At 42.8% G+C, this 25752-nt stretch overlaps 1 protein-coding gene across 2 annotated transcripts in view; it reads left to right on the forward strand.

Moving 5' to 3' along the window:
- The first annotated feature begins 514 nt into the window (after positions 1–514).
- The window catches only part of RGS12 (regulator of G protein signaling 12), a 168036-nt gene continuing 142798 nt past the window's right edge, over positions 515–25752 (forward strand). For both annotated transcript variants that reach the window (XM_030563834.1, XM_030563835.1), the window contains exons 1-2: positions 515–676; positions 20568–22532. In XM_030563834.1, coding sequence (XP_030419694.1) covers positions 20673–22532 — 1860 coding nt within the window. In that variant the 5' untranslated portion in view covers positions 515–676; positions 20568–20672. The remainder of the gene's footprint in view (positions 677–20567; positions 22533–25752) is intronic.

Below are 25752 nucleotides of genomic sequence, written 5' to 3' on the forward strand. Positions count from 1 at the left end.
AGGCACTTGCTTTCCATGGATTACACAGGAAGCTGAACCCTGAACTCAGGTTGCAACAGTTTCACATTTAATTTTAAATAGGGTTTATTTTTAAGAAGAAATGTATTTGGTTTAATAAAATCTGCTTTAAAGTGAAAAATTGCCCGCCTCGTCCTGCCTACCTCATACACGCCTCACGCGCCAGACTTTGCGAACTTCCAGCCTCTGTTATCCTGAGAGCGCCCCCTGCCGGCCTCGCACCTCGAGCTCCAATGACTGCCCCAGCCTCGCGCACCCCCGGTGCGGAGGAGGGCCCGCGAGAGTCTGCGCATGTGTATTATTGCTCCGCCGGTGGAGGATGGGCAAGCTCCCGTCCCCACGCTGAGGATTTGTGTGCGGCCCACCGCCCCCTTGTGAGGCGTCGAAGCAAGAAGGAAACTACAGCTTCCGGCATGCAACGCGCAGCGGCCCTAGGCGGTAGCGGACTGGCCACGGTGCATGCTGGGAGTTGTAGTTCCCGGGTCTGTATTGTCTCTCCTCTCGCTGGTCGGGGAACCCGACCGCCACCCCTGCCGGGTGAGTGACTGACAGCTCTCTGCAGCCAGTGGCCGAGGTGCTGGGTGGTGGAGACAGGCTCCCGTCGCCCCGGTGACGAGTTGGTGACTCGGTGAGGAGCTAAGAGTCCTGAGGGACGGAGGTGAGTGGGTCTGGGAGCTGTGCTCCCCCCAGACCAAACCGACTGTGCGCTACCGGCCCGGGACCCTACCCGGGACCGGGGGTGGAAGAAGTAGAGTGGGGGAGGGGAGAGACCTGAGGGGAATCAGGGGATGGGGGATAGCGTGCAGCAGTTAGACAGCCCCCGCGCTGGGCGGTGTTGGGGGTGTGTGCCGGGGAGCGGTCCCGTTACAAGCTGAGCTTTGCAGGGGGGATGGGGATTGGTTTGTTGGACTCCGATTTTACTGCCTGCTTTTCAAACGGTCCCAACTGACCCGGGTGCTGCTTTTCCCTCCCAGTTCCCGCGGCTCCACCCTCCAGGGAGGCTGAGGCTGAGGCTGCTTCGATAAGGAGGTTAACGTGTAACACTGTTTCGGGAGTAGCGTGCAACTGTTGCTTGGCTGGGGGAGGGGGTACAGTAAACTGCTATCCAGCAGCTACCTGACCCCACTCGCTGTTGCATCTGCCTGCCCTGTTAATGAATTTACTTCAGTACCCTTGTGAGGTGGGGAAGCGCTATTATCTCCGCTTTGCAGAGGCACAAAGAGGTCACTGCTGTGATTGATGCTCCTTTCTTTAGGAATGAGGTTTATAAACCAAAGTCTGCACATTACTGATACCTGGCAATTGTGTAGCAGTATTTGTGTTCAAAGTATTTTAAATCTACTAATCCCCCCTAGACCTCTGGGAAGTGAGTATGCATGATTCCATTTTTACAGATAGGGAAAATGAGAAAGAGAGGTTAGGTGACTTACCCAAGGGAACACAAGGAGTTGGTAGCAGTGGCAGGGTACCAGTCCATCTGAAGATATAACTGGCTCTTTTCTTTCTCTTGCTAGTTTGCCTGCACTCTTTTCCAGTGTGAGTGCTGGAAGTGAGTTGCTCTGTGATCTTTTACCTCGAGCAGCAGTTTTCAAACTGTGGGTTGGACCCCAAAGTGGGTTGTGACCCCATTTAATGGGGTCGCCAGGGCTGGCATTAGACTTAGTGGGGCCAGGGGCCAAAGCCACACTTCCTTGGGTTGCGGGGCTTAGAACTCAGTTTCAGCCTTGAGTGGCAGGGCTCAGAACAGATTACAGGCCCCCACCTGGGGCTGAAACCCTTGAGCTTTGACTTTGCCCCCTCCAACCCTGCCTGGGGTGGCAGGACTCAGGCTTTGGTCCCCCCTCCTGGGATAATGCAGTAATCTTTGTTGTCAGTAGGGGGTCTCAGTGCAATGAAGTTTCAAAACCCCTGACCTAGGGTCTTAGGTAATTAACCTCTTTTAAAACTCATCCTTCTCATCACTGCTTCATTCATAGTTTTGATTTTCCAGATAATTTTAAACTTTCATCTATAACACCAAAGCTTGAATGCTTTGACTCTTCTTTCAGTGTCCTTCTTAAGTGTCCAGCACTCAAATCCAAAAAGGAGAATTGACTGTAGGTAGCACTTCAGCAATTTAGTTGATATGGAGTTGATTTCTTCATTACATCTTCCATTTGGTGGTGTTAGACTCTCTACACTTATTTCACTTATTAACCATCATGTAATAGGTGTTGCCTGTCTCGTGCATCTCTGTCATAGGTGAGTGCTCAGCACCCACTGACAGCCCCTCTGATTAGCTCTCCCCCCGCGTCTCCTGTCTGCCAAGGATCAGCTGTTCAGTGGTGTGCTGGAGGAGAGGGAGCAGGAAGAGGCAGAGCAGGGGCAGGGTGTGCTTGGGGGAGGGATGGGAAGAGGGGGGTGGAGTGGAGGTGGAAAGAGGTGGGGCAGGATAGGGTCTTGGGGGAAGGGGTGGTGTGGGGGTGGGGCCTGGGGCAGAGCAGAGGTTGAGCACCCATGGGTAAATTAGAAAGTTGCCGCCTCTGGGCTCTGTGTTTATTTATCATTACATTTTTTGTCTTCCTAATGTTGATCCTGACTCCATATCTCTTGCTGACATAGTTTGCCGCAATAAACATGTTCTGAAGTTCTTCCTTAGTCTCAGCCAGTTATACTCAGATCTCATTTGTTCAGGAGCCAAATTAACAATCAAAATTACCCCAGCAGTATGAATTCATTGTTTCATTTACTCTCTCTATATCAGGGGTGGTCAAAATACGGCCTGCTGGCTGGATTCGGCCCGTCTAACATTTCTCTCCAGCCTGCCATGACTAACATTTCTGCCCCGCCTCCTCTTCCCCCTGGCCATCTCCGAGTCTGGGATGCTAAAAGTCCCGCGGCATAGCGGGGTGCTCAGGCAGGCTGCCTTTCAGCCGTGGTCCTATGCCACTCTCAGAAGCAGCCAGTTGCTGCTAGCACATCTGTGTGCACCTCTGCTGGGGGGGTGGGGGGGTGGTGGCTCCGTGCGCTGCCTCCACCCCCAGCACTGTCCTCACAGCCAGAAACCAGCCAATGGGAGCTGCGGGATGGTGCTTGCAGGCACATGCACTCCATGGAGACCTGCTGCACCTCTCCCCCCTCAAGGGGCATGCAGAGACATGCCAGCAGCAGCCGGCCACTTCCGGGGGTGGCATGGGGCTATGGGAGGCGGCAGCCTGCTTGAGCCCTGGTGCGCTGCCGGCTGGGAGCCACCTGTGGTAAGCATCTCCTGGCCCAAGCCTGCACCTCGCGCCCCCTCCTGCACTCAATCCCCTGCCCCAGCCCGAAGCTCCCTCCTGCACCAAACTCCCTCCCACACCTCTCACCCTCTCCTGCACCCAAACACTCTGCACCAGCTTGGAGCTCCCTCCTGCACCCAAACTCTCTCCCAGACCCTGCACCCCCTCCATTAATATAGTAGAAATGTGCGGCCTATGACGACTTACCAAAATTCATGGAGTGGCTCCCCTGTGAAAATTATTGCCCACCCCTAACTATATAATATTTTCACAGCAAAAAGATCAACCAAGTATTATTATTTTATTAACTATAATTGGTTAATAACATAGTAAAAGCATCCTGACTGGCTAATAACTTAGATTCATTAATAATTAAATATCACAGTGGTTTAATATACGCTGCAAAGATCTGCAGGAGACACATTAAAGAGCCACTTGCAGCTCCTGAGCCTCAGTCTGAGTATCACTGGTCTAAGCAATGCAAACTAGGTCATTGATGTATCTTATACTATTGATGTATATGTCATTGACCTGTATGTCCTGGTTGGGTGTCTTCTAAACTTTCCCTCATTATAACATCTACATATGTTAAATAACTGCGGAGATAGGTGTATACCAAGGTTGCATTCTTTCTCAATGCTGCCATATTCTGATAGTGCATAGTTCATTCAGGTTGCTGCTTTCTATCTCCAATATAGCTTTTTATTAATTTTGTATCTTGAAAGTCAGTATTCTTCAAGAATATGTATCATCAACCTTTTGTATTGGATTTTATCAAATGGCTTCTCAGAATCTACAGAGCACATATACGTTTCCTTTTGCGCTTTGATCGCATTGTCAGATAAGGTCCTCAGGGAAAGATTGCCTTCCTCATGCCTGCTCTTGAGGAGAAACCAAACTAACGTCTACTAATTCTTGAGGTATACCTCCACCACTTAACTATATTTTGGCAAAGCAATTCCTTCTGATACAGATATAAGCAGTATGTTTTGCTAATCATGAGATATTAGTGAACATTCTTACTTAAAAATACTATCTCAATCCAGTTCCCAATGAAGCACTGTTCACAAAACAAAAAATGCCTCTGTTAGTGGCACCATTGTTATTCTCAGAAAAGAGGCCAAAGATTTAATAAGTGTGGAAACTAAAGGAATTCTCTCTCCTGCAAATTGTCCCTACAGAATAGAATTGGTATATTGGCAGTGCAGTGTGGAAAAGCTGCTGTCTTTGCTGTACCAGTACCTTTCACAAGAACAAAGCTAAAGCATGCAAATTTAGATCAAGAATACATATATATGTATACACACTCACACCTGCCAAGCACTCTGTTGGTGCCCAATCAAATAATTTTTGCTGAGGGTCTGCTGGTGTTTTTCCTATCACTGTTTCTCTCAGTTGTGTCATTTGGCTGTAAATATCGCACACTTCAGCACTGACCAAAAAAGTTTTGATTTTTGAGAACTCTGTGGAGACATACTTTGGGAAAGGAGTGCTGCCTGTTTCTCAACAGAGGCAGTTCTGCATTGATGTACTTTAGAGTCCTGTCCAGTTCTTGGATAGAAAAAGAATTGTCTATAACCTGGAGTAGGGGAGGAAAATACCAACCTTGGAACACTTTACCTCAGCAGTTTCCCCTCTCCTCTTCTCTTCCCCCTACAGACAGACAATCAATTGTAAGGTTGCATGGGTAACAGACTTTCAAGATGAGCTTAATACTCAGCACTATATACCTAATTTTCACATACTCCCTCCTGGCCCACTGGAGCTATTTCTTAAATTAATTTCTGAATATATCTCCTGTTTCTGTTTGCTCTTTTTTTATTGTCATTAGTTAACAGGAGCAGATGCATGAAATAAGTCAAGTACACCTCTGCCTCGATATAACGCTGTCCTTGGGAGCCAAAAAATCTTATCGCGTTATAGGTGAAACCGTGTTATATTGAAGTTGCTTTGATCCACCAGCGTGCACAGCCCCCTCTCCCCCGCCCCGAAGCACTGCTTTACCGCGTTATATCCAAATTAGTGTTATATCGGGTGGCGTTATGTCGAGGTAGCGGTGTACATGCGTGATTTCCCCCTCTCCTCTTCCCCTCCCCATATTAGAGTGTTTGAGAAATGGCAGGAAAGCTACACTGGAAATGAAGACAGCTGGAAAACTACAGTGAAAATGCAAAAATAGCTGTGTGAGGAAATGTTGTTTGTAGGAGACAGGTACAGCCCAAGGACAATTGCAACCCAGATTCTGTCTCTTTACGTGCTCTGCTGTTCCTTGAATCTCATAGCAGGTTGATAACAAATGTAAACAAGAATGTATGCTGTCAGAGAACTTGCAAATTTTACTTCTGATTCAAAGATTCTACCACTTCTGTATACCATTTTGTAGTTCAGCAACAAGGACAATGTGGTTTATGAGACAAATTCTTGCTTGGTTACACTGGTATAAACTAAATTCAGTGGATTTACACTGCTGCAGCGATTCTCAAACTGTGGGTCGGGACCCCAAAGTGGATCACAATTCCATTTTAATGGGGTTTCCAGGACTGGTGTAGACTTGCTAGGGCCAAGGGCCGAAGCCCGAGCCCCACCACCCGAGGCTGAAGCCTGAGGATTTCAGCTCCGCGTGTTGGGATTCAGGTTACAGGCTGTCCGACTGGGGTTGAAGCCCTTGTGTTTCAGCTTTGCCGCTCCCTGCCCCCGCCCCACATGGGGCAATGGGTCTTGGGTGGGCTCAGACTTCGGTGTCCCCCCCCCCAATGTTGTGTAGTAATTTTTATTGTCAGAAGAGGTTCGCAATGCAATGAAGTTTGAGAACCCCTGCACTACTGTAACAGCTGCATTTAGCCCATATGTACACAAGGAAATGTTTGTATCACCTTACAGAAAGAAAGTTTTCAAGGTAATAAAACGCCATATGCAGTCTCATTTACTGAGCTGAAAAAAATATTCCAATGTCAATACAATTTGTGAAACCTTTTATCAAATTAGGGTAGTAACTTTTTATTGTTATTAATCCTTAACAGGGATACGGAAATGTCATAAAATTATACTTTTTTGCATGAGATCATATTGGCATTTATGTTTTCCAAAGGGTATTTAATTAATGGGCCTGTTTTGCTCTTAACATGTATGCATAACACCCACTAGCATTTTTGAAAATGTGAGGCAATCTCCTCTGCAGGTATCTCGGTGTTCAGTGAGTGGTTATTTTGATAGCAACCATGTCATCCTACTTAATGATGTCATCAGAACCCTACAACAAAATTTAATTTAAAAAATAATTTAAAATATAATTTAATTAAAAAATTCAGTAACATTCTGCAATCGTTTTGTATGTACTCTAAATGGATTAAACACTGTTTTAGTTCCAAATAAATAAAACATAGTGCATTAACTTAGAAGTTATTACAGTACAGTAATATAATGGAGATAATTGGATGTACATTAATATTTTAGGAAACTCAAGAATGGGGCCTAATGGAAGTAGTATATTCCTCTTCTTAAGGCATAGAACTGGGTGTAAGATAGCCTGGATTCTGTTTTCTGCCACTGATTCCTAACAAAGGTGGTGTGAGATTAATTAATATTTGTAGAGCACTTCTTAACCCTTGGATGGAAGGCATTATGTAAGTGCAAAGTATTAGGCTTTGTCTACACTGCCAATTGAACGACTAAACTTTTGTCATTTGCAAGTGCTTAAAAAAGCCCCTCCGAAAGACAAAAGTTTTGCCTGGGCAAGTAGCAGTGTAAACGACTTGTTGTCGGCAGGAGTGCTTACAGTAGGGGATGGAAGTATTTTGTCGGCACTGCCCGACTTTTAGAAACACGTCTGTGGCCATGGCAACACTGGCACTTTACAGCGTTGCAACTTTCACTCTCAGGGGTGTGAAAGAACACCCCCTTGAGCGCTGCAAGATACAGCACTGTAAAGCCTCAGTGTAATCAGTGCTGCAGCGCTGGGAGCCCGGCTCCCAGCGCTGCAAGCTACACCCGTAAGGGATGTGGTTTATGTGCAGCGCTGGGAGAGCTCTCTCCCAGCGCTGGCGCTCCGACTACACTCACACTTCAAAGCACTGCCCCGGCAGCGCTCTGAAATTTCAAGTGTAGCCATACCCTATGTCACTAAAGCTGTGTAGTGTAGATAAAGCCTTAGGGTATGGCTACACTTACAGTTGTACAGAGCTGGGAGTTACAGCTGTCTTCATACAGCTGTGTAGGGAAAGCGCTGCAATGTGGCCACATTTGCAGCACTGTTGGGAGTGGTGCATTGTGGGCAGCTATCCCAGCGTTCAAGTGGCTGCAACATGCTTTTCAAAACAGGGGGGTGGGGTGGAGTGTGACAGGGAGCGTGGGGGAGACAGAGAGAGTGGATTTTTGGAGCTGACACTGTTCTCAGCTCCTTGCCTTGCAAGTTCTAAGGACTGGAAGATACACAGCACCTACCTTGAATCATTTAAAAAGTTTTGACCCCTTCCTCCACCCCTCTCTTATTCACTAAATGCAAATTATGCACTCCTAAATAGCCTTTAGGCCACATAAGCAGCTGCTCAGCACGGACTTTCCCCTCCCCCTCTGCCGTGTTAGATTGCCGTTTCTCTCTTCAAGCAAACAGCTGTGAACATTCCAAAGCAATTTCCCTGCCTGCATCCGCTCGCTCAGCAAACAGGAGCTGTGTTTGTTTTTTAAATAAGCAGTTCGGAGGAGCTCGGAGTTCAGCCATTCTTCCAGTTTGTTGTGAGCAGGCATTCTGGGATACCTCCTAATACCCTGGAGGTCAATAACAGCGCTTTTGGTGGCCACACTTGATGAGCAGCACTGCATCACCAGCGCTGCAATTGTTACACCCCAAGCAGACCAGGTGTACAGCCAGCGCTGCAGCCAGGGAGTTGCAGCACTGGATGTGCCGTGCAGGTGTGGACAGTTACTAAGTTGCAGCGCTGTAAACCCACCACCAGCGCTGCAACTCTCCAGTATAGCCGAGCCCTTAGTGTTTGTTTGTTAAAGCTAAATTATTTTCTTGATTCCTAGAGAGACTATCATGGCAGCTAGATAATTACTGTATTAACACATTACTTACAGAAACCACTCTGCACTGACAAATTACAACTGGTATCTACAGAGATGATAAAAAACAATGTTGACCATTTGGCCTGGTCTACACGGGGTGGGGGGGGGGTGGGGAATCGATCTAAGTTATGCAACTTCAGCTATGTGAATAACGTAGCTGAAGTTGACGTACTTAATCTACTCACCACAGTGTCTTCACTATAGTGAGTCAACTGCTGCTGCTCCCCCGTCGACTCTGCCTGTGCCTCTCACTGAGCTAGAGTACAGGAGTCGACGAAAGAGCGCTCGGCATCGATTTATCGCATCTAGATTAGATGCGATAAATCGATCCCTGCTGGATCAATCACTGCCCACTGATCCAGTCGGTAATGAAGACATACCCTTAGTCAAAAGAAAACAATTAAAAAAAAAAACTAATGAAACCAGTTTTAAAATGGTCTCTGTGCATTTTTAGTTGAGTTCCAGTTTCCACCCAAAAGAATTTTGACATAAATCATGAATAAAAAAATAATCCTCCAGTAAATAGAAAATGGCGAATGACATTTCTTAACCTACTTTTTTGCAATTTTTTTATGATCTGAAATCTAAATTAAGCTATAATAAGTTAAATAAATATGTATTAATATAGTGTATCCTCCTGCAAAAACAGTACCAAACTTATAAAGGCTATATTTAGTTGCAAACCAAAATGTTTGGTTATACCAAACAGTGAGAATGAATGTTTCTTTAGGGAAATAAATAAAAAGTACAAATGCAAAGCAAGATTAAAATTGATGATTTAAACCAAAGTTAAAATCAGTGATTTAAATCAATGCACTCTGCCCCAGGGTCCAGGTCAGATACCCAGAAAATGAGAACACAATTTGTGACCACCTGTGAACATGTTCGTTTAAGTGACTTGCGTAGCATCAAATAGGAATCTTGTGGCAAAGGCCGGAATAAAATCCAATTTTCCAGGGCAGCATTCAACTGCTTTAACTTTGAGACTGTCCTTCTTACCTCAATCCCCTTCCTCATTAACTGTACACCTTTCAGCTTCAACAGATGAAGCAGGGGTGCTGTGCACAATGGCGTCATTTACTGCATAACCCCAGTTTATCCTTGGAAAAGGTCCATCCTGTGTTTTTGAACATGGCAGGGATCCTGTGGGGAAAAAATACTGAGTGAAGATATAATTAAAGACTGTATCATAATGCATATGTAAAAGGGGGCCAAAGTAAAGTTGCATGGTCAACCTTAATTCTGGCATTTCCTGACTTCTGAGTGCTTAACTTTTCAACCTTACTTTTTTGTATACTTTTCCTAGGTTTTTAAAAAAAAAGCAGATGGAAAAAACAGAAATCTTATCATTTGGCATTATATTGACATGCAAATTGTTCATTAGCAGTGTTGAAATCTTGAGTTCCATTGCACAGACCTCTTTCACTTGAGTTAAAAGAGTAGCAGGTTATCAAGTTCTATGTGGGATCAGCACTACAGGGGAATGGGATACTCTGTCATTGTGTCAGGAGTAAGGACCCGCAGCCAACCTGTTTACCTGCCAGTTTAACCCTTAGGTAATCTGATGAGCACACCTGGCATACTGAGCCTCCTGATAGGCCAAACTGCCTGACTGGCTGAGTGGATCAGCAGACCTGCTCTTAAAACCAGCAGCAACAGAGTACTTGATGCTCCAGTCATTCACTTGTTGCTGCATTAGCTTCTGTTCCAGTCCTGCATTGTACCATACCAGTTCTGGTCCTTCTGTCCACCAGCCCTGCTCCTGCTTTGGGCCCAAGCACTGCCTCACTCTAGGTAACTTGGTTCCGTTTGGCTCTGATTCCTGTTCTTTGACTTTGGCTGTGACTCTTGGCTCAGATTCCTGATTTCTGGCTCCTGCTCAAGCTACTAGGCACAGCTGTCCACATTTCAGTCCCTAATAGTAGATTTCACAGATGCTTGCTGACAGCAGAGGAATGGTGAGACTCAGGAATCTTGCATTCTAATCCAAGTTTTGGAAGGGAGTGTCCCCTAGTTTGCACAAACTCTTTTGCCCATTCTACCCTGAGCTTGGCCCCTTTTGAAAAACTAGCTCATTATCCTCCTTCAAATTCCTCCTTAATGCTCCTCTGCATGACGACTCCAAAAAGGTTGACAATGGTTAGGATACTGGTGTGCTGAGATCACTGCTTGTCATGCTGGCCAATATTGTTTCCTTGTACTCCCTCATCAATATGGCTGTATCCTTCTGTTCTCTTTTCTCATATGAAGATAGTAAGCTCAAAGATTGTTCTGTTTGTACAGCACCTAGCATAATAGGGTCCCAGTCCAGGATTGGGGCTCCTAAGCACTATGATAATAGTGATATGATAATGATAATTGGGGGGAGGGATAGCTCAGTGGTTTGAGCATTGGCCTGCTAAACCCAGCATTGCGAGTTCAATCCTTGAGGGGGCCACTTAGGGATCTGGGGGCAAAAATTGGTCCTGCTAGTGAAGGCAGGGGGCTGGACTCAATAATCTTTCAAGGTCCCTTCCAGTTCTAGGAGATTGGTATATCTCCAATTATTTATTTATTTTATTTATAATACAAATAATAATGATAATAAAATAACTGAACTCTCTGTGGGATAGTATCAAAATTTAGTTAAATTTTAAAATAAATTTTTGACCTATGAGATAATAAAATCAGTGATTTCTAGATCGTCTCATGAGGTTACCTTTTCTTCTTGAATAATTGTTAAGTAGGGCTTCTGCTACCAGATGCATTAATACTTTTGTAGCAGGACTCCACACTGGCAGTTGTGGAGAGTTTACATTTTTTTGCAAGTTGTAGTCTAAACCAAAACATGGATGTCACAATAACTCTGAAAATTATTTTTTTACAGTGTTGAATTTGATTGGCTATTTATATTTTACAAATAGATTTATGTGATTATTCTTATAGAGTAATTTTGATTTTTTTGATTTTCCTTCTGTACTCTTGAATTTACAGTTTGGGTAATTATAGTTGAAGAATGCAAAAGAAGTGCATTATGTAAATCTATACATTGCCTTTTAGGTTCAAAAGCAATAATTAAAAATTCATTGAATTACATTGAAAATACCAGCTGATTATTTGCATTGTTTTGAAGATATATAAACATTTGAACTGATGCATCAGTGGCATTTCAAAAGCCAGATAAGTAAACAGTAATAATTGAGATACTATTACTCACAGTAGATCTACAGACATGTTAATTGGAAAAAATATTCAATTAGTACACTGTATATGGTTGCAGTGGGAAAATGTTCTGTGTGATGCTGCTTCTGCAGTATGAAGGGAAGCCTTGCTCAAAAATATAACACAAGGTGAAATAACCAAATATGAATACAACAAAAATGTTTATCATCCCCATCACCTACTGTTTTTGTCTTTTTGGCCACCCCAGTCTATAGTTATCACTGAGGTCTTTCTGCATCATGCTTCCTTACTAGACTGAGAGGACATAAGGAGGCCTGCATTTTATAGGCTGTCAACGACTTGCCTGCAGTCCAGGTATACCGAAGGGGCGGAACTTTTTGCCTCCATTCATGCATGTCTAATGCATGTTTACATTATGTGGTGGTCTGCCCTTTTCTTCCTGCTTCTTGTACATCTTCAAAGGAATACCCCACACTTTCTTTTAATTTGGTATGTAGCCTCTTCTTACTTACATCAAGTAGAATGTGTGCCAGCGTACCTACCTGCAGATATATATTTTTTAAAAACTGTTGTCAATTAATATTAGTCCAAATAAGTATTATTTAATAGATTTCATGTCTGAAGACTGCCCTGACTTAAATTGATGTGTATTATTCTGCAGAATGTAGCAGGTCAGTAAGGATGCGATGAGCTGACAGTCTGCTGCACAAGTATTCAGTAGGTGAAATGATGCTATCTACATGTCCTGTATTAAAATAGAATTAGCCATTTTAAATAACATCAAAACTGTGACAGTGACTCTTACAGTGATAGTAGATAGTCTGGCTGTGCTATCACATTTATTGTGAAGAGAGACAGCATGTCCAGTATAAGAACACCAGGCTAAGAGCCAGGAGACCTAGATTTGCCACTGAGCTGTTGTTATACACCTCTACCTCTATATAGCCTGACCCGATATAACATGAATTCAGATAAAATGCGGTAAAGCAGTGCTCCGGGGGGGGGGCAAGTTTGGTATAACACGGTTTCACCTATAACACGGTAAGATTTTTTGGCTCCTGAGGACAGTGTTCTATCGATGTAGAGGTGTATTGGGCAAGTCAATTTGTCTGCCTCTGCTTCTCCATCCGTAAAGTGAGGATAATTATACTTGCCCTCATTACTAATCACTTTCAGATCTATAAATGAGAAGTATTATAAGAATTGACTATTAATACTTTTTCAGTGATACCTTTGTGAGGTGGAAAGTGGATAAACTTAAATTGCTGGATGCCAAGTAATTTTATTTTAAAAATTCTAAAAATATTTAATTTAGAAAAACATGAAATGGTAGGCCAGCTCTTACTAATTTTTTCTCTTACCTCCAAACCAAAGGTGACTGCTTCTACTTTAGGCTATGTCTACATTATGAGATAGGGGTATGGTTCCCGTGCTCACACACATCTTCTCGTGCTAGCTCTCATTGAGTGTGGTTTCAGGCAGGTTTGTACTTGGCATAGTTAGCCATGCCTCTGCTGTCTTTACCAGTGCTACCATGGCTATGCTGCTATTTATATTAGTATGAGTTTGATGAGAGCTAGTGTGAGTATTTGTACACAAGCAGGGGGAATTACATGGTCAGATTTATCTGGCTCACGAGCATGAGTACCAGCCTCAGAGCAGACTGTTACAACCAGTTTGGGTTTGTGCCCTGGTTTGTGAGTTCTATACAGTAGAACCTCAGAATTACGAGCACCAGAGTTATGAACTGACCGGTCAACCACACACCTCTTTGGAACTGTAAGTATGCAATCAGAAAGCAGAGACCCCTTCCACCGCCCCAAAAAAAGAGCAAATACTGTACAGTACAGTACTGTGTTAAACATAAACCACTAAAAAAATAAAGGGTAAGTTTTAAAGAAAAAAAAATTGGCAAGGTAAGGAAACTGTTTCTCTGCTTGTTTCATGTAAATTAAGATGGTTAAAATCAGCATTTTTTTCTGCATAGTAAAGTTTCAAAGCTGTATTAAGTCAATGTTCAGCTGTAAAGTTTTGAAAGAGCAACCATAATGTTTTGTTCAGAGTCATGAACAACCTCCATTCCTGAGGCGTTTGTAACTTTGAGGTTCTATGGTACTTAGGTTTCTCGAATCTAGTGTGAACTCCGAAGGCTATTATAGTGCCTGAATATAGATTCACAGACCAGGGTACCCCAGGGACTGTCTATCTTGCCACCCAGGCAAGTCTAACTTTGTGATAGGTGATCTCTTAAACCAAAATTCAGAATAATATTCAGATTGTTCCCAGTCCCAAAGAACCAGGCAATTACTCCAGGTCAGTTGTTCCTCAGATTGCAAACCAAAGACAATGTATGTATCCAATCCTATAATAAACTAACTAAAGCTTTATTAACTAAGAAGAGAAGTAAGAGTGTTATTTACAAGGTTAAAGCAGGTAAACAGACACACACAAATGAGTTAGTCTTAGATTCCAGAGAGAAATAAAAGAACTGGCACATTACAGCAGCTTTTATGTCCTTTAGGGCTAACCCAAGCTAAGCAGCTTGGGGATCACTTGCTTATGCTTAGAAATATTGCCCTCTCCAAATTCTAAGCAGCACAATGATACAGTTACTTCTGATCAGGGATGTGATGGGTTGGATCACAGAAACCCCCTTGGGGCTGCCAACTGATGTGCCAAGACTGCTTCTGCCCCTGGTTTCTCTGCCAGCTTGAGACTCAAGGCAGGGTTGCAGACCCAAGGTCTGAACCACATGCCCCAAAGCTGCAGACTTAACTGAAAGTAGCTTAAGAAGCGTTCCTGTCTTTAACACTCAGATACCCAACTCTCAATGGGGTCCAAACCCCAAATAAATCCATTTTACCCTGTATAAGTTTTAATAAATTAATTAATTTTTAATAAATTGTTCACCCTCTATAACACTGATAGAGAGAGATGCACAGCTGTTTGCCACCTTCCCCCCAGGTATTAATACATACTCTGGGTTAATTAATAAGTAAAAAGTGATTTTATTAAATACAGAAAGTAGGATTTAAGTAGTTCCAAGTAATAGCAGACTGAGCAAAGTGAATTACCAAGTAAAACAAAATAAAACACGCCAGTCTAAGCCTAATACAGTAAAAAAACTGAATACAGATAAAATTTCATGCTCAGATGTTTCAATACGTTTCTTTCACAAACTGGATGCCTTCCTGGTCTGGGCACAATACTTTCCCCGGTACAGCCCTTGTTTCAGCTCAGGTGGCTGCCTCCTTTGTTCTGTTCCACCCACTTGTATATCTTTTGCATAAGGTGGGAATCCTTTGTCCCTCTGGGTTCCCACCCCTCCTTCTCAATGGAAAAACACCAGGTTAAAGATGGATTCCAGTTCAGGTGACATGATCTCATGTCACTGTAAGACCCCAAGCCTTCATTCCTCCCAGCCTGACTCATAGGAAGGCCTGCCTGCAAACAGAGCCATCCACAGTCAATTGTCCCGGTTGATGGGAGCCATCAAGACTCCAAACCACCATTAATGGCCCACACTTTGCATAATTACAGTAAGCCCTCAGAGTTATATTTCATATTTCTAGTTTCAGGTACAAGAGTGATACATTTATACAAATAGGATGACCACACTCGGTAGATTATAAGGTCTGTAATTATACCTTACAAGAGACCTCTTGCATGAAGCATATTTTAGTTACATTATATTCACACTCATCAGCATACTTTCATAAAATCATATAGAGTGCAACATCACAGGGATTTTTATTTCCTTCCCCCAGCATTCAAACTGACGGGACAGGTGTTTGAGCCCCATATCATCTTAATGCATGTAGGGCAATCAGTCTTAGTCCTTTTGTGACAGATTTTCATTACCAATCTGCGTGGGCCACAGTTGATCAGACTGGGCCACAGGATCTTTTTTGGGGAGGAGATGATGAGGCACACCAAGTGTCTCTAAATTTTAAACTTTTATTGATAAAATAATAAAATAACATCAAAGAGTGCTGGAAACGCTCCCACATCCCTGAGGGAAGAAAGAAAGCATTAATGCCCCAAGCCCTAGTCCACTTTCATACTCACACATGTATGACCCAGACTGGCCATGTCTGGGTGTAATGTCAGAAGAAGGGTGGGGGGAAGGTGGATTAGAGTGCTGTCCTGGGCCCAGGCCATCCAAAAATCTGCTGTGCTCTCTGAGTTGCTTTAGCTTTCAGGAGGATTTTTAAGTCCTTGTGGGTGGAGGGTGGGGTTCGTTCACGGTCTTCTGTTCCTGGTGTTCTTTGTACCAGTCCAAACAGGCTTGCTGTGGCCTCCGTGGTTTCCCAAAACATACTGGCTCCGGAGACTGTTTTCCCTTCTGTTGGCCTTTGCTGTTGCCATTTCATTTGCTCTCACTGTTCTTGCTGTTATCTCTGCAGCTCTGTGTCTCGTTCGCTCTCATTGTTCTCGCTGTTATCTCTGCAGCTCTGCTCAGCTTATTTTTTATCTTCTCCCGGCTGGGCGGGTGGTTGGACTTCCCCCTTATGTCTTGGCAGTAGCAGCTGGCCTTGGGCTGGAGTCAGCATCTTCTCTTCGGACTGAGCTTGCTAGCTGCAGCATTGAGTTAACTCGTTCTCTGCTTTCTTCTTTCTCCCCCTCCCCCCCCCCCGCCCCGTGGCCTCTCGTAAACCTGCAAAAGAATCTTCCATTCTCCATTCGCACACCTTTAACCCTCCCCAAAATGCATTGTGATGCTTGCTACAGTGTTAGCAATATACAGGGCTGATCGGCCTTCCCAGGGGACTCCCTAGGGGAAGGGGGGCCATTGGGTTGTGACATTGGTTTGTTTGGACCTTCTTGTGTGCAGGATGAGCACTTTACGTTAATTAATGCTTTTCTCCTGGTTAGTGAGTTACAGTTACGCTGCAAACACTCAGTATAACTTTATACCATGGGATACAAATATTATGAGTGAGATCAAGACAAGCTGGAAAGCTTGTCTTTCTCACCAACAGAAGTTGGTCCAATAAAAGATATTAGCTCACCCACTGTGTCTCACCAATGCATTCAGCATCCTACAAGCATTTCATCAAATCTAAATACATTCTTATAAACTTAACATCTATTTTAATAATGCTAACACATAGGTGAGCCAGATTGGTTTCCAGCTATGCATTTGTCGGTGTTCAGTGAGACTTGGAGGCCTTGGCGTAGGCTGGCACATTGTCTGCCAGCGTCACACACATCTGTAGCTTGTAGTGTAGATGAAAACTTAGTCACAGGGATTCATTTGTATACCTTAGGGGACACCATGATTGAGATCAAGCAGAATAACCTCAATTATTAACCATGTCTATTTTATTAGAAAGGAAAAGAAAACATAAAACAACACAAGTAACAGTGCAGTAGACAGATTACTTGTGTTAGTCTCTTCTGTATGTGTGTCTGTGGAGAGCTTTTAACAGAGATTATAACTAGGACCCTACCATATTCACAGTCCATTCTGGTCAATTTCATGACCAGAAGGATTTTTTAAATTGCAAATTTCACAATTTCAGCTATTTAAATCTGAAATGTCATGGTGTTGTAATTGTAGGGGGCCTGACCCTAAAAGGAGTTTTGGAGGGGTCATAAGGTTATCGTAGGGGGAGTGACGGTACTGCTACCCTTTCCACTGCTGCTGGCAGTGGCACTGCCTTCAGAGCAGGGCAGCTGGAGAGCGGTGGCTGCTGGTTGGGAGCCCAGCTCTGAAAGCAGAGCTGCCACCAGCAGCAGAAGTGCAGAAGTAAGGACGGCATGGTATAGTATTATCACCCTCGCTTCTGGGTTGCTGCCTGCGGAGTGAGCCTTCAGTCAGCAACCACCACTCTCTTGCTGCCCAGCTCTGAAGGTAGCAGCGCAGAAGTAAGGGTGGCATGGTATGGTATAATATTGCCACTCTTACTTCTGCACTGCTGCTGGTGAGGCGCTGCTTCAGAATGGGTGCTCAGCCAACATCTGCTGCTCTCCAGCTGCCCAACTCCGAAGGCTTGCAGAAGAAAGGGTGGCATTACTGTGACCCCCTGCAGCTCCCTTTTTGGTCAGGGCCCCCAATTTGAGATACTTTGGTCTCCCCTGTGAAATCTGTATGATATAGGGAAAAGACCTGAAAAGACCAGATTTCAAGGTCCATGATATGTTTTTCATGGCCATCCATTTGGTAGAGCCCTAATTATAACCTTGAAAGTGGACCACCTTTAGGGGGTGGGGCATACTTTGGTAAATTAAGACCAATGAATATTGTTTCCCTAAATTATTGTGAATTCAGTCTTGATATTTTACTAGATACTTAAAAACTGTTTGGGCAAAATAGTGTGTGGGCAAAATAATGTGCTTACGGGCAGGTAGGACCCTGTCTAGTTATTAATAACAACAACCACCAGTCAGTTTATAGATGGGCAACATAAGCAATCTTAACTAAATCCTGTGAAACTGAAAAAAATATTTAAATCTGTTGCTTAAAAGAAGCCATTTAAGGAGCTGTCTTGAAATGTGCCAATTGTGAATATCAAGAACTTTATATGTTACTATTTTTGTTTACTAATATTTAGTCCCATCTTCTCCCCAGGAATCCATGGACTAATAATCATTTGGTAATTTAACAGGAGAAACTGTTGGTATTTTAAATTACAACAGCATTTTTATATCCCAGTAAAATCATAGGATTTTAATCTAATCCCTTGGCCATGTCTTAGTTATTTTTTTCTCATCAGTCCATGTTGAAATGTTGGGAGGTTTCCTTGGTTTTGGTTTCTTTTTAGTCTTCTCCATTTTTCTTAGCTCTTATGGCAGCTTGCTTGTAGAGATGGACAGGATATATTGATAAGTGCTTGCTGTTTAAGCAGGATAGTAGAGATTGTGTGTGTCTGAGCCCACGTCCAGACTACCCCGCCGTATCGGCGGGTTAAAATCGATTGCTCGGGGATCGATATGTCGCGTCTAGTCTAGACGTCATATATCGATCCCCGAGCGCGCTTACATCGATTCCGGAACTCCATCAACCCGAACGGAGTTCCGGAATCAACATGGAGAGCTGCGGACATCGATCCCGTGCCGTCTGGACGGGTGAGTAATTCGATCTTAGATATTCGACTTCAGCTACGTTATTCACGTAGCTGAAGTTGCGTATCTAAGATCGATTTTCCTCCCCTAGTCTGGACGAGGCCTGAGAAGTGCTCACTTCAGAGATTTTTATACCCTTCTATAATTTCATGGAAATAGAAAGGAAAACACACCTCTTTCAGGCTTCTTTAGATTCAAAACTTGTTGCTGTCACTCATTGGCTCCATTCCTTGAGGGTTGGTTTAGGTAACTCCTTCAGCTCTTGAATAAGCAGTTTGTTTAATGAATGCACGGTGTTTCTAACTGATTTTGTTAATGTGGCAGGAAAGCAGTTAAAATTAACTCTCTTTATTCAGTCAATGTTCTGATATATTTCTTCAATTATAACAGTTTAACAGGAAATGAAATTGTTTCTGAAAAGTCCAAACACTCCTGTCTTTATATAAAGTTTTCGGTATTTAAAACAGTCTTTCACTATTAAATAATTCTTAGAGTCATTAGTTTAAATAGTTATTTAAAAAAAGTTTTATTTATTCTACATGACAGTTTTTGGAAAGATTATTCTTCTTGTCTTCCTGAGTTGGGTGAGAGTTGCTTGAGCACTGTGAGTAATTAATTTTCCTACTGATATAAATATTCTGTATTTAAATATTCTTACATTAGTACTTAGTTTAGTAAGGTTATTACATTCTGTGCTGGTACATAAAGCATTTTACTATTATATAGCAATTAGTATTTTGTTTAGCTAACATATTTGCAAGTATACATTTCAGAAAGGTGTTTGTCATTTCAATGTATAAGAAATAAACATATAAGATTCTAACCACTTCCAGCTACATGTTTTTCCTAGAGACTTCTCTGAATCAAGTTTTTAGAATAATTATAAAATTATTTTCATCAAAGATATTTCTAGAATTCTTTATGTAGTTTTACCCAGATTTATTAATGCATCCTAAGTTCCTTTTCACAGTCAGGTCTCTTCCTAAAACATGAATGTTGTACATGGTTTGTCTTCTTGAAATAGGGCTTATGTTTGTATCAAGCTGGTATTTTACAGAAAGGGAGGTGTCCTGGTCTAGATAAGACACATTTAGAGGTTTGTCCCTTGACTAAGTTCCATCGAGTTACAATCTGTTTGTTATAGCAATTAAACTTCTATTAACTATTTTGTACAAAGCACAAATTTAAATAACCAATCCATCTTTTAAGTACAGCACGAAAGAAAACAGTATAAAGATAAAGCAAGGTAAAGTTTAAAATGCAGCTACTCGTGGGTAAAAAAAAACCCCACATGGTTTTACGGCTAGGGAGGGCTATCTTTTCTGACATGTTCTTGTCTGTGGGTGATAGCAGAAATTCTGGAATTTCTTTGGCTAACGTTAGCATTTTGCAACATAACTAGCTAAACATAATATGTGTTGTCCTATTTTCAAGTATTATGGCTGTAACATACTTGTGGCTCAGTGGTTCCCAAACTGTGGGTCATGCTCTCAAATGGGGTCATACTATCAGCAGATGGGGTCATGGTGATCTCTAATGTGCAAAGGATGCCATTTTGCTCCGCTCAACATAACCTCTCGAATACAGTGCATGCAAGGTCACGCTGCGAGAGAACACCATTTTGCTTTTCAAAAAAGTGTTGTCCTTGCTTTCTGGGGTCCCATCAGGAAACGTAATTAAAATGAGGTTGTTCTGTCAAATTGGGGGGCCCCTGTTGTAGCTATATCTTAATATTCAGTAAACAAGTTGTAACAACTTAATATTTTAAAAGTTATAATTGTATTAATATAATTTTTACACCAGCATTAAGGTGTGTCCCCCACAATTGTTCAGCTTTGCTTTGGCATTAATAAAGTAGCAAGATATCATGATCCTATGCCAATATTTAAGTATTTGATATTTTTATAGTCATTTTGATAAATGTATTCTCAAACATTGAGAACAACAAAAAAGGAAAATATCAAGTATTAAATCAATTTTTATTTATTTATTCTTTAGGACTTTTGCAGATGAAGGAACTGGGATGCCAGGAAAGCACCTAAGTGAAACTTGAATAAGAATTGCACTAATTAAGGGTCCCTCCTGTTCCAGAGATTAACCGCAATGTATAGACCAGGGGAAACAGTGAAATGTCGACTCAATATGCATGCTCCTCCTCGGATAAGAAGTGTGGAAGTTGCAAGAGGAAGAGCTGGCTATGGGTTCACCCTTTCTGGACAAGCTCCCTGCGTTCTTAGCTGTGTTATGAAAGGAAGTCCTGCAGATTATGTGGGACTTAAGGCAGGAGATGAAATATTTGCAATTAATGAAATTAATGTAAAACAAGCTTCTCATGAAGATGTGGTAAAACTAATAGGAAAATGTTCTGGAGTCCTGCACATGGTCATTGCTGAAGGCAACAGTCATATTGACTCATGTTCTAGTGATGAAGAAGTTGGTTTTTATGATGGGAAAGGATGGCTGAAGCCAAAGCCTGACTCTAAAGCCTTGGGTATAAATAGAGCGGAGAAGGTTGTTGAAGAAATGCAGTCTGGTGGAATTTTCAACATGATATTTGAAAATCCTAGTTTTTGTGCTGGTAATGCAGAGAATTCAGTACCAAAACAAAGATCCCTTTCTGAATCTTCTGCTATTACGTTTGAAACTGGACATGAAAGTATAAATAACAATCCTAATCTACTTTCAAAGGAAGAAATATCCAAAGTGTTGCATGATGATTCAGTTTTTCAAATTGGACTGGAAAATCCAGAAGACTTTGGGTTAGATGCAAGTATTTTAAACGTTGCTATGGTGGTAGGTTACCTAGGCTCGATTGAACTTCCTTCAACAAGCTCAAATCTGGAAAATGACAGTTTGCAGGCTATTCGGGGATGTATGAGACGCCTTCGGGCAGAACAGAAAATCCATTCATTGGTGATGATGAAGATTATGCATGACTGTATTCAGCTCTGCAGTGACAAGTCTGGTGTAGTGGCAGAATATCCTGCAGAGAAACTGGCATTTAGTGCTGTGTGCCCTGATGATAGAAGATTTTTTGGGCTAGTTACCATGCAGACAAATGATGATGCAAGCTTGGCTCAGGAAGATGAAGGGGTTCTGAGGACATCTTGTCATGTGTTCATGGTGGATCCAGAATTATTTCATCATAAAATTCACCAAGGTATAGCAAGACGTTTTGGACTGGAGTGTACGGCAGATCCAGACACAAATGGCTGTTTAGAATTTCCAACGTCATCTTTACCTGTTCTTCAATTTATCTCTGTCCTCTATAGGGATATGGGTGAGCTGATTGAGGGAATGCGAGCAAGAGCCTTTCTTGATGGTGATGCAGATGCTCATCAGAATAACAGTACAAGCAGCAACAGTGATAGTGGTATTGGAAATTTTAACCAAGAAGAAAAAAGCAACAGAGTTTTGGTGGTTGATTTAGGAGGCAATCCAAGTAAACATATTCCTAATAGTATATGGGAAAATCCAGTTGGAAGGGGACAGAATCAACATGCTTCCCATTGGAATGGCTTCTGTCAAGAACAAGAAGGAAACGCTCATTTAGAAATAATTCAGAATGACAAATCACAAAATTTAAGTAAGCACTTAAGTCCTTCAGCTCGTATTGAAGTTCCGCTAGTTTCTTCTCGAAGTTCAGTGCCGCCATCCAAGAAAAGTATTGTAGGCATAGGCAATCAGAGATGGTTGCCTGTTCATGTCTTACAAGAATGGCAACATGGAAATGCCAGTGACCAGGAGTCTTATACGGATTCTACAGATGGCTGGTCAAGTATTAACTGTGGTACTCTTCCCCCTCCAATGAATAAGATTCCAGCTGACAGATATAGAGTTGATGGCAGCTTTGGTCAGCGCCAGTTAACATCCTATATAAATGAATGGTCTAAGAATGTATTTTGCACGCACAAGAAGTTTGGCCCTCAACACAATATTAGAAAGTCTAAAGAAGCTAAAAAGGTAAGAAAGTTCATATATAGGGCACTGCAAAACACTCTGAAGTTACACTGTTACATATGTGTAATAAACCTTTTAATTTGTGTAACATTTGTAATTATAAAATTGTACATAGAGGTGTTAATATGTGGACCTTCTGAGCTATTCTTCCCTCCCTCCTCATGTGTGGTCTCTGCAATTGCGACAAATGGGGAAGGCTTAATAATAACCTTTTGCATAAAAATCTGTTAATTAATATGCTAATTAATTCCCAGACACAAAAGACGTTAAGATGAAGTTGAAGTTGAGAGAATATTTCAGTAACTTAAGGATAAAAAACTGTACAAAGAACATTGTTGGGGAAAAGCAACCTTTTTAAAAAAGAAATTCAGATTAGAGGTAAAATTTAAATACAAACACTTGAAAAAGTAGAAAATCAAAGGTAAATTTACTTTACTATTTCAAACTTCCAGACTTTTAATAGCTTTATTTTGCTAATGACAATGTTCTTGTAAGGATTTTCACAAATGTGTCTATCATAATTTAATCTGTACAGAGTTTTTGTTTGGAAGTTACTTTAGTTTTTAAAATAGTCATAACATCAGACAGGAAGCGAAGGCATGGGGTGTGGAACCAACACTTGCCACTGTTTCTGCAGATTTCCTGAGATCTGCAGGAAGGGAGCCCTAATCCTGTGCACCTCTTGAGAGCTTTTGCAGGGGAGCCTCTCTCATGTGAATCTAAGGAGTTTCACAGGAGTAGAGTTCTGTCAGGGTATCTTAGGAGGATTTTTGGGAGCTCCCTCATGCTCTGCAAGCCTTTAGGCACCCCAGGAACTTTAGGCTACAAATGCTTATTTAACTTAATAAACTCCTAGGAATGACTGTGAGACTCCTAATAAGCCTAGTGAGGATTGCGTGCAGGTGGGAAGCCTCTAAACTAATTTAAGGCTTGTAGAAGGTAGGAGTGTGAGGCTCTGATGAGTCCATTTGTAATGTGCTTAAGGGCTGCAGTGGAAGTGAAATGGCCCCTGCTCTGCTGTTGCCCCCCAGGCCTCCTTCCCCACTCTGTGCTGCCCGCATGCCACTTCCGTGCTGCCCTGCCATTTCTCCTTTCTCTACTGTTCCACCAAACTTGAGGCTCTTATATGCCCCAGGCCATTTATGGAATTGCTAAGGAACTGTAGGAAAACAACAGTCCAAGAGCTCTGAAAAAGTTTGGGGATGCTGGGACTGACAGTTTCCATTTTCATTTTTGAAGCTAGGGTCTGGCAAAAAAAAGCAGGCTTGTATAATTGCGATGATCACCGCTATTCTAACTTCAATTTTGGTGGGAAAATATCCTCCTTCTTTGATGCTTGCATGTGTCCATTTCAGTGTAAGTATTTGTGCACCCACACAGTTGCCAGAAATTTTCCTATGGGAGTATCCGTTGGGTTGGCTCTAGTGCCTTCTGGCATCACATCCTGGTATAAGGCCCTGCTGACCCTGCCATCCTTCAGTTCCTTCTTACCGCCCATGACAGTTGCTGGAGCCTCTCACTGCTTAGGCAATCTCATCCCTTAATGGTTTTTCTCAAATTTTAGTGTAAATAGTTAATAGTTTGTTAGTTTGGACAGCCTCACTTTCAAATAGCAGCGTTGTCCTTCGTCCTGGTGCCGAGGCATGCCTTGGTTGATGGGGTTTCAACCTTGTGCTGCATGCAACAAGTCTATGCCTTTGAGCAATCTGCACTCGAGCTGTCTCATGTGCTTAGGGGAAGCTCATAGGAAAGACTATTGTCTAATTTGTAAGACGTTTAAGCCTTGGACCCAGAAAGACCACGCTGTTTACTTGAAGGACCTACTGAATGAGGCAGCCTTAAGACTGGCCTTGCAGCCGCAGTTGGACTTGGCACTGAGCACCTCAGCCTTGGTGCAGAGCGCTCCTCCATCTCTGAGAGATGCAGTCCACAATGGAAGATCTTCCTTTTTGAGTGCACAAAGCTCTTTACTGAAAATACTGCTGCCTTCCTTCATACCCTAAAGGATTCCAGGGCTACCCTCTAGTGACTGGGAATCTATAGACTGGGGTAAAAGACGTTTTAGTCCCCAGTCTCAGCGCAGACCTTATGCATCTCAATATCAACCATTATGAACTGCAGATTGAGAAAGGGAAGTTCCCAAAGTGCAAGCCTCATCCCAATCTGCTGCTGTAAATGCTACTTTTGACAGGCGGTTTGGGGCGCTGTGAGACCAGTCCCCACAACTGATGCAATCAACCATGGTTGTATACTCATTTAGCCACCGATTAGCAGCGTTCTGATGTGCTTGGGAACGCATAGTGTTGGACCAATGGGTTATAGAGATCGTCTGATCCAGGTACCCCATCCATTTGACCACTATATCCCCTCTGATATACCTTTCCTAATCCTTCAGGGACCCTTCTCACGAAAGTTCATCTTCTCCAGTTAGGAGCCATAGAACCACTAGCTCAGCATGTACAAGGTAAAGGGTTCTACTGTCGTTACCTCCTAATACCTAAAATATAGGGAGATGGGAGACCCATATTGGACCTCATAGCTCTCAACAATTTGTCAAGGCTCAGAAGTTCAAGATGGTCACCTCATTGGTGATCATTCCAACTCTGGAACAGGGAGACTGGTTTTTGGCTCTCAACCTCCAGGATGCCTACTTTCATATCTTGACCTTACTCGCTCGCAGGAAGTTTCTGAGGTTCACTCCGGGAAACTACTATTACCAATAAAGAGTCCTCCCCTTCAAACTATCATTGGTCCCAAGAGTATTTTCCAAAGTTCTCTCAGTGGTAGCTCCTCACTTGCGTTCACAAGGAATAAGGATTTACCTATATCTGGACAACTGTCTCCTCAGAGCCTGATTTCTCCAAGAAGCCCACACAGCCACCAATACTATAATATACTTGTTACAGAACTGGGTTTACAGATCAACACCCAGAAGTCAACCCTCGCTGCAGTGCAGTGCCTGGCATTCCTAGGGGCTGACCTAGATGCCAATAAGGCCAAAGCCCTCCTACTTCAACACAGGTTTCTATCCTTTCTTTTGCTCATCGATACCATTCAATATAGTCCACAGATACCAGCCAGACTTTGCCTTGAACTCTTGGGGCATGTGTCAATAGGCCTGGCAGTGATACCACACGCTAGACTCCACATGCAATGCCTCCAGCTATGGTTCAGTTCGGTTTAGAGACCAGAGACAGGCTGGACAAACCCCTGTTACTACCCA

Source organism: Gopherus evgoodei, chromosome 5 (genome assembly GCF_007399415.2).
Source record: "Gopherus evgoodei ecotype Sinaloan lineage chromosome 5, rGopEvg1_v1.p, whole genome shotgun sequence".
Lineage (NCBI taxonomy): Eukaryota > Metazoa > Chordata > Testudines > Testudinidae > Gopherus > Gopherus evgoodei.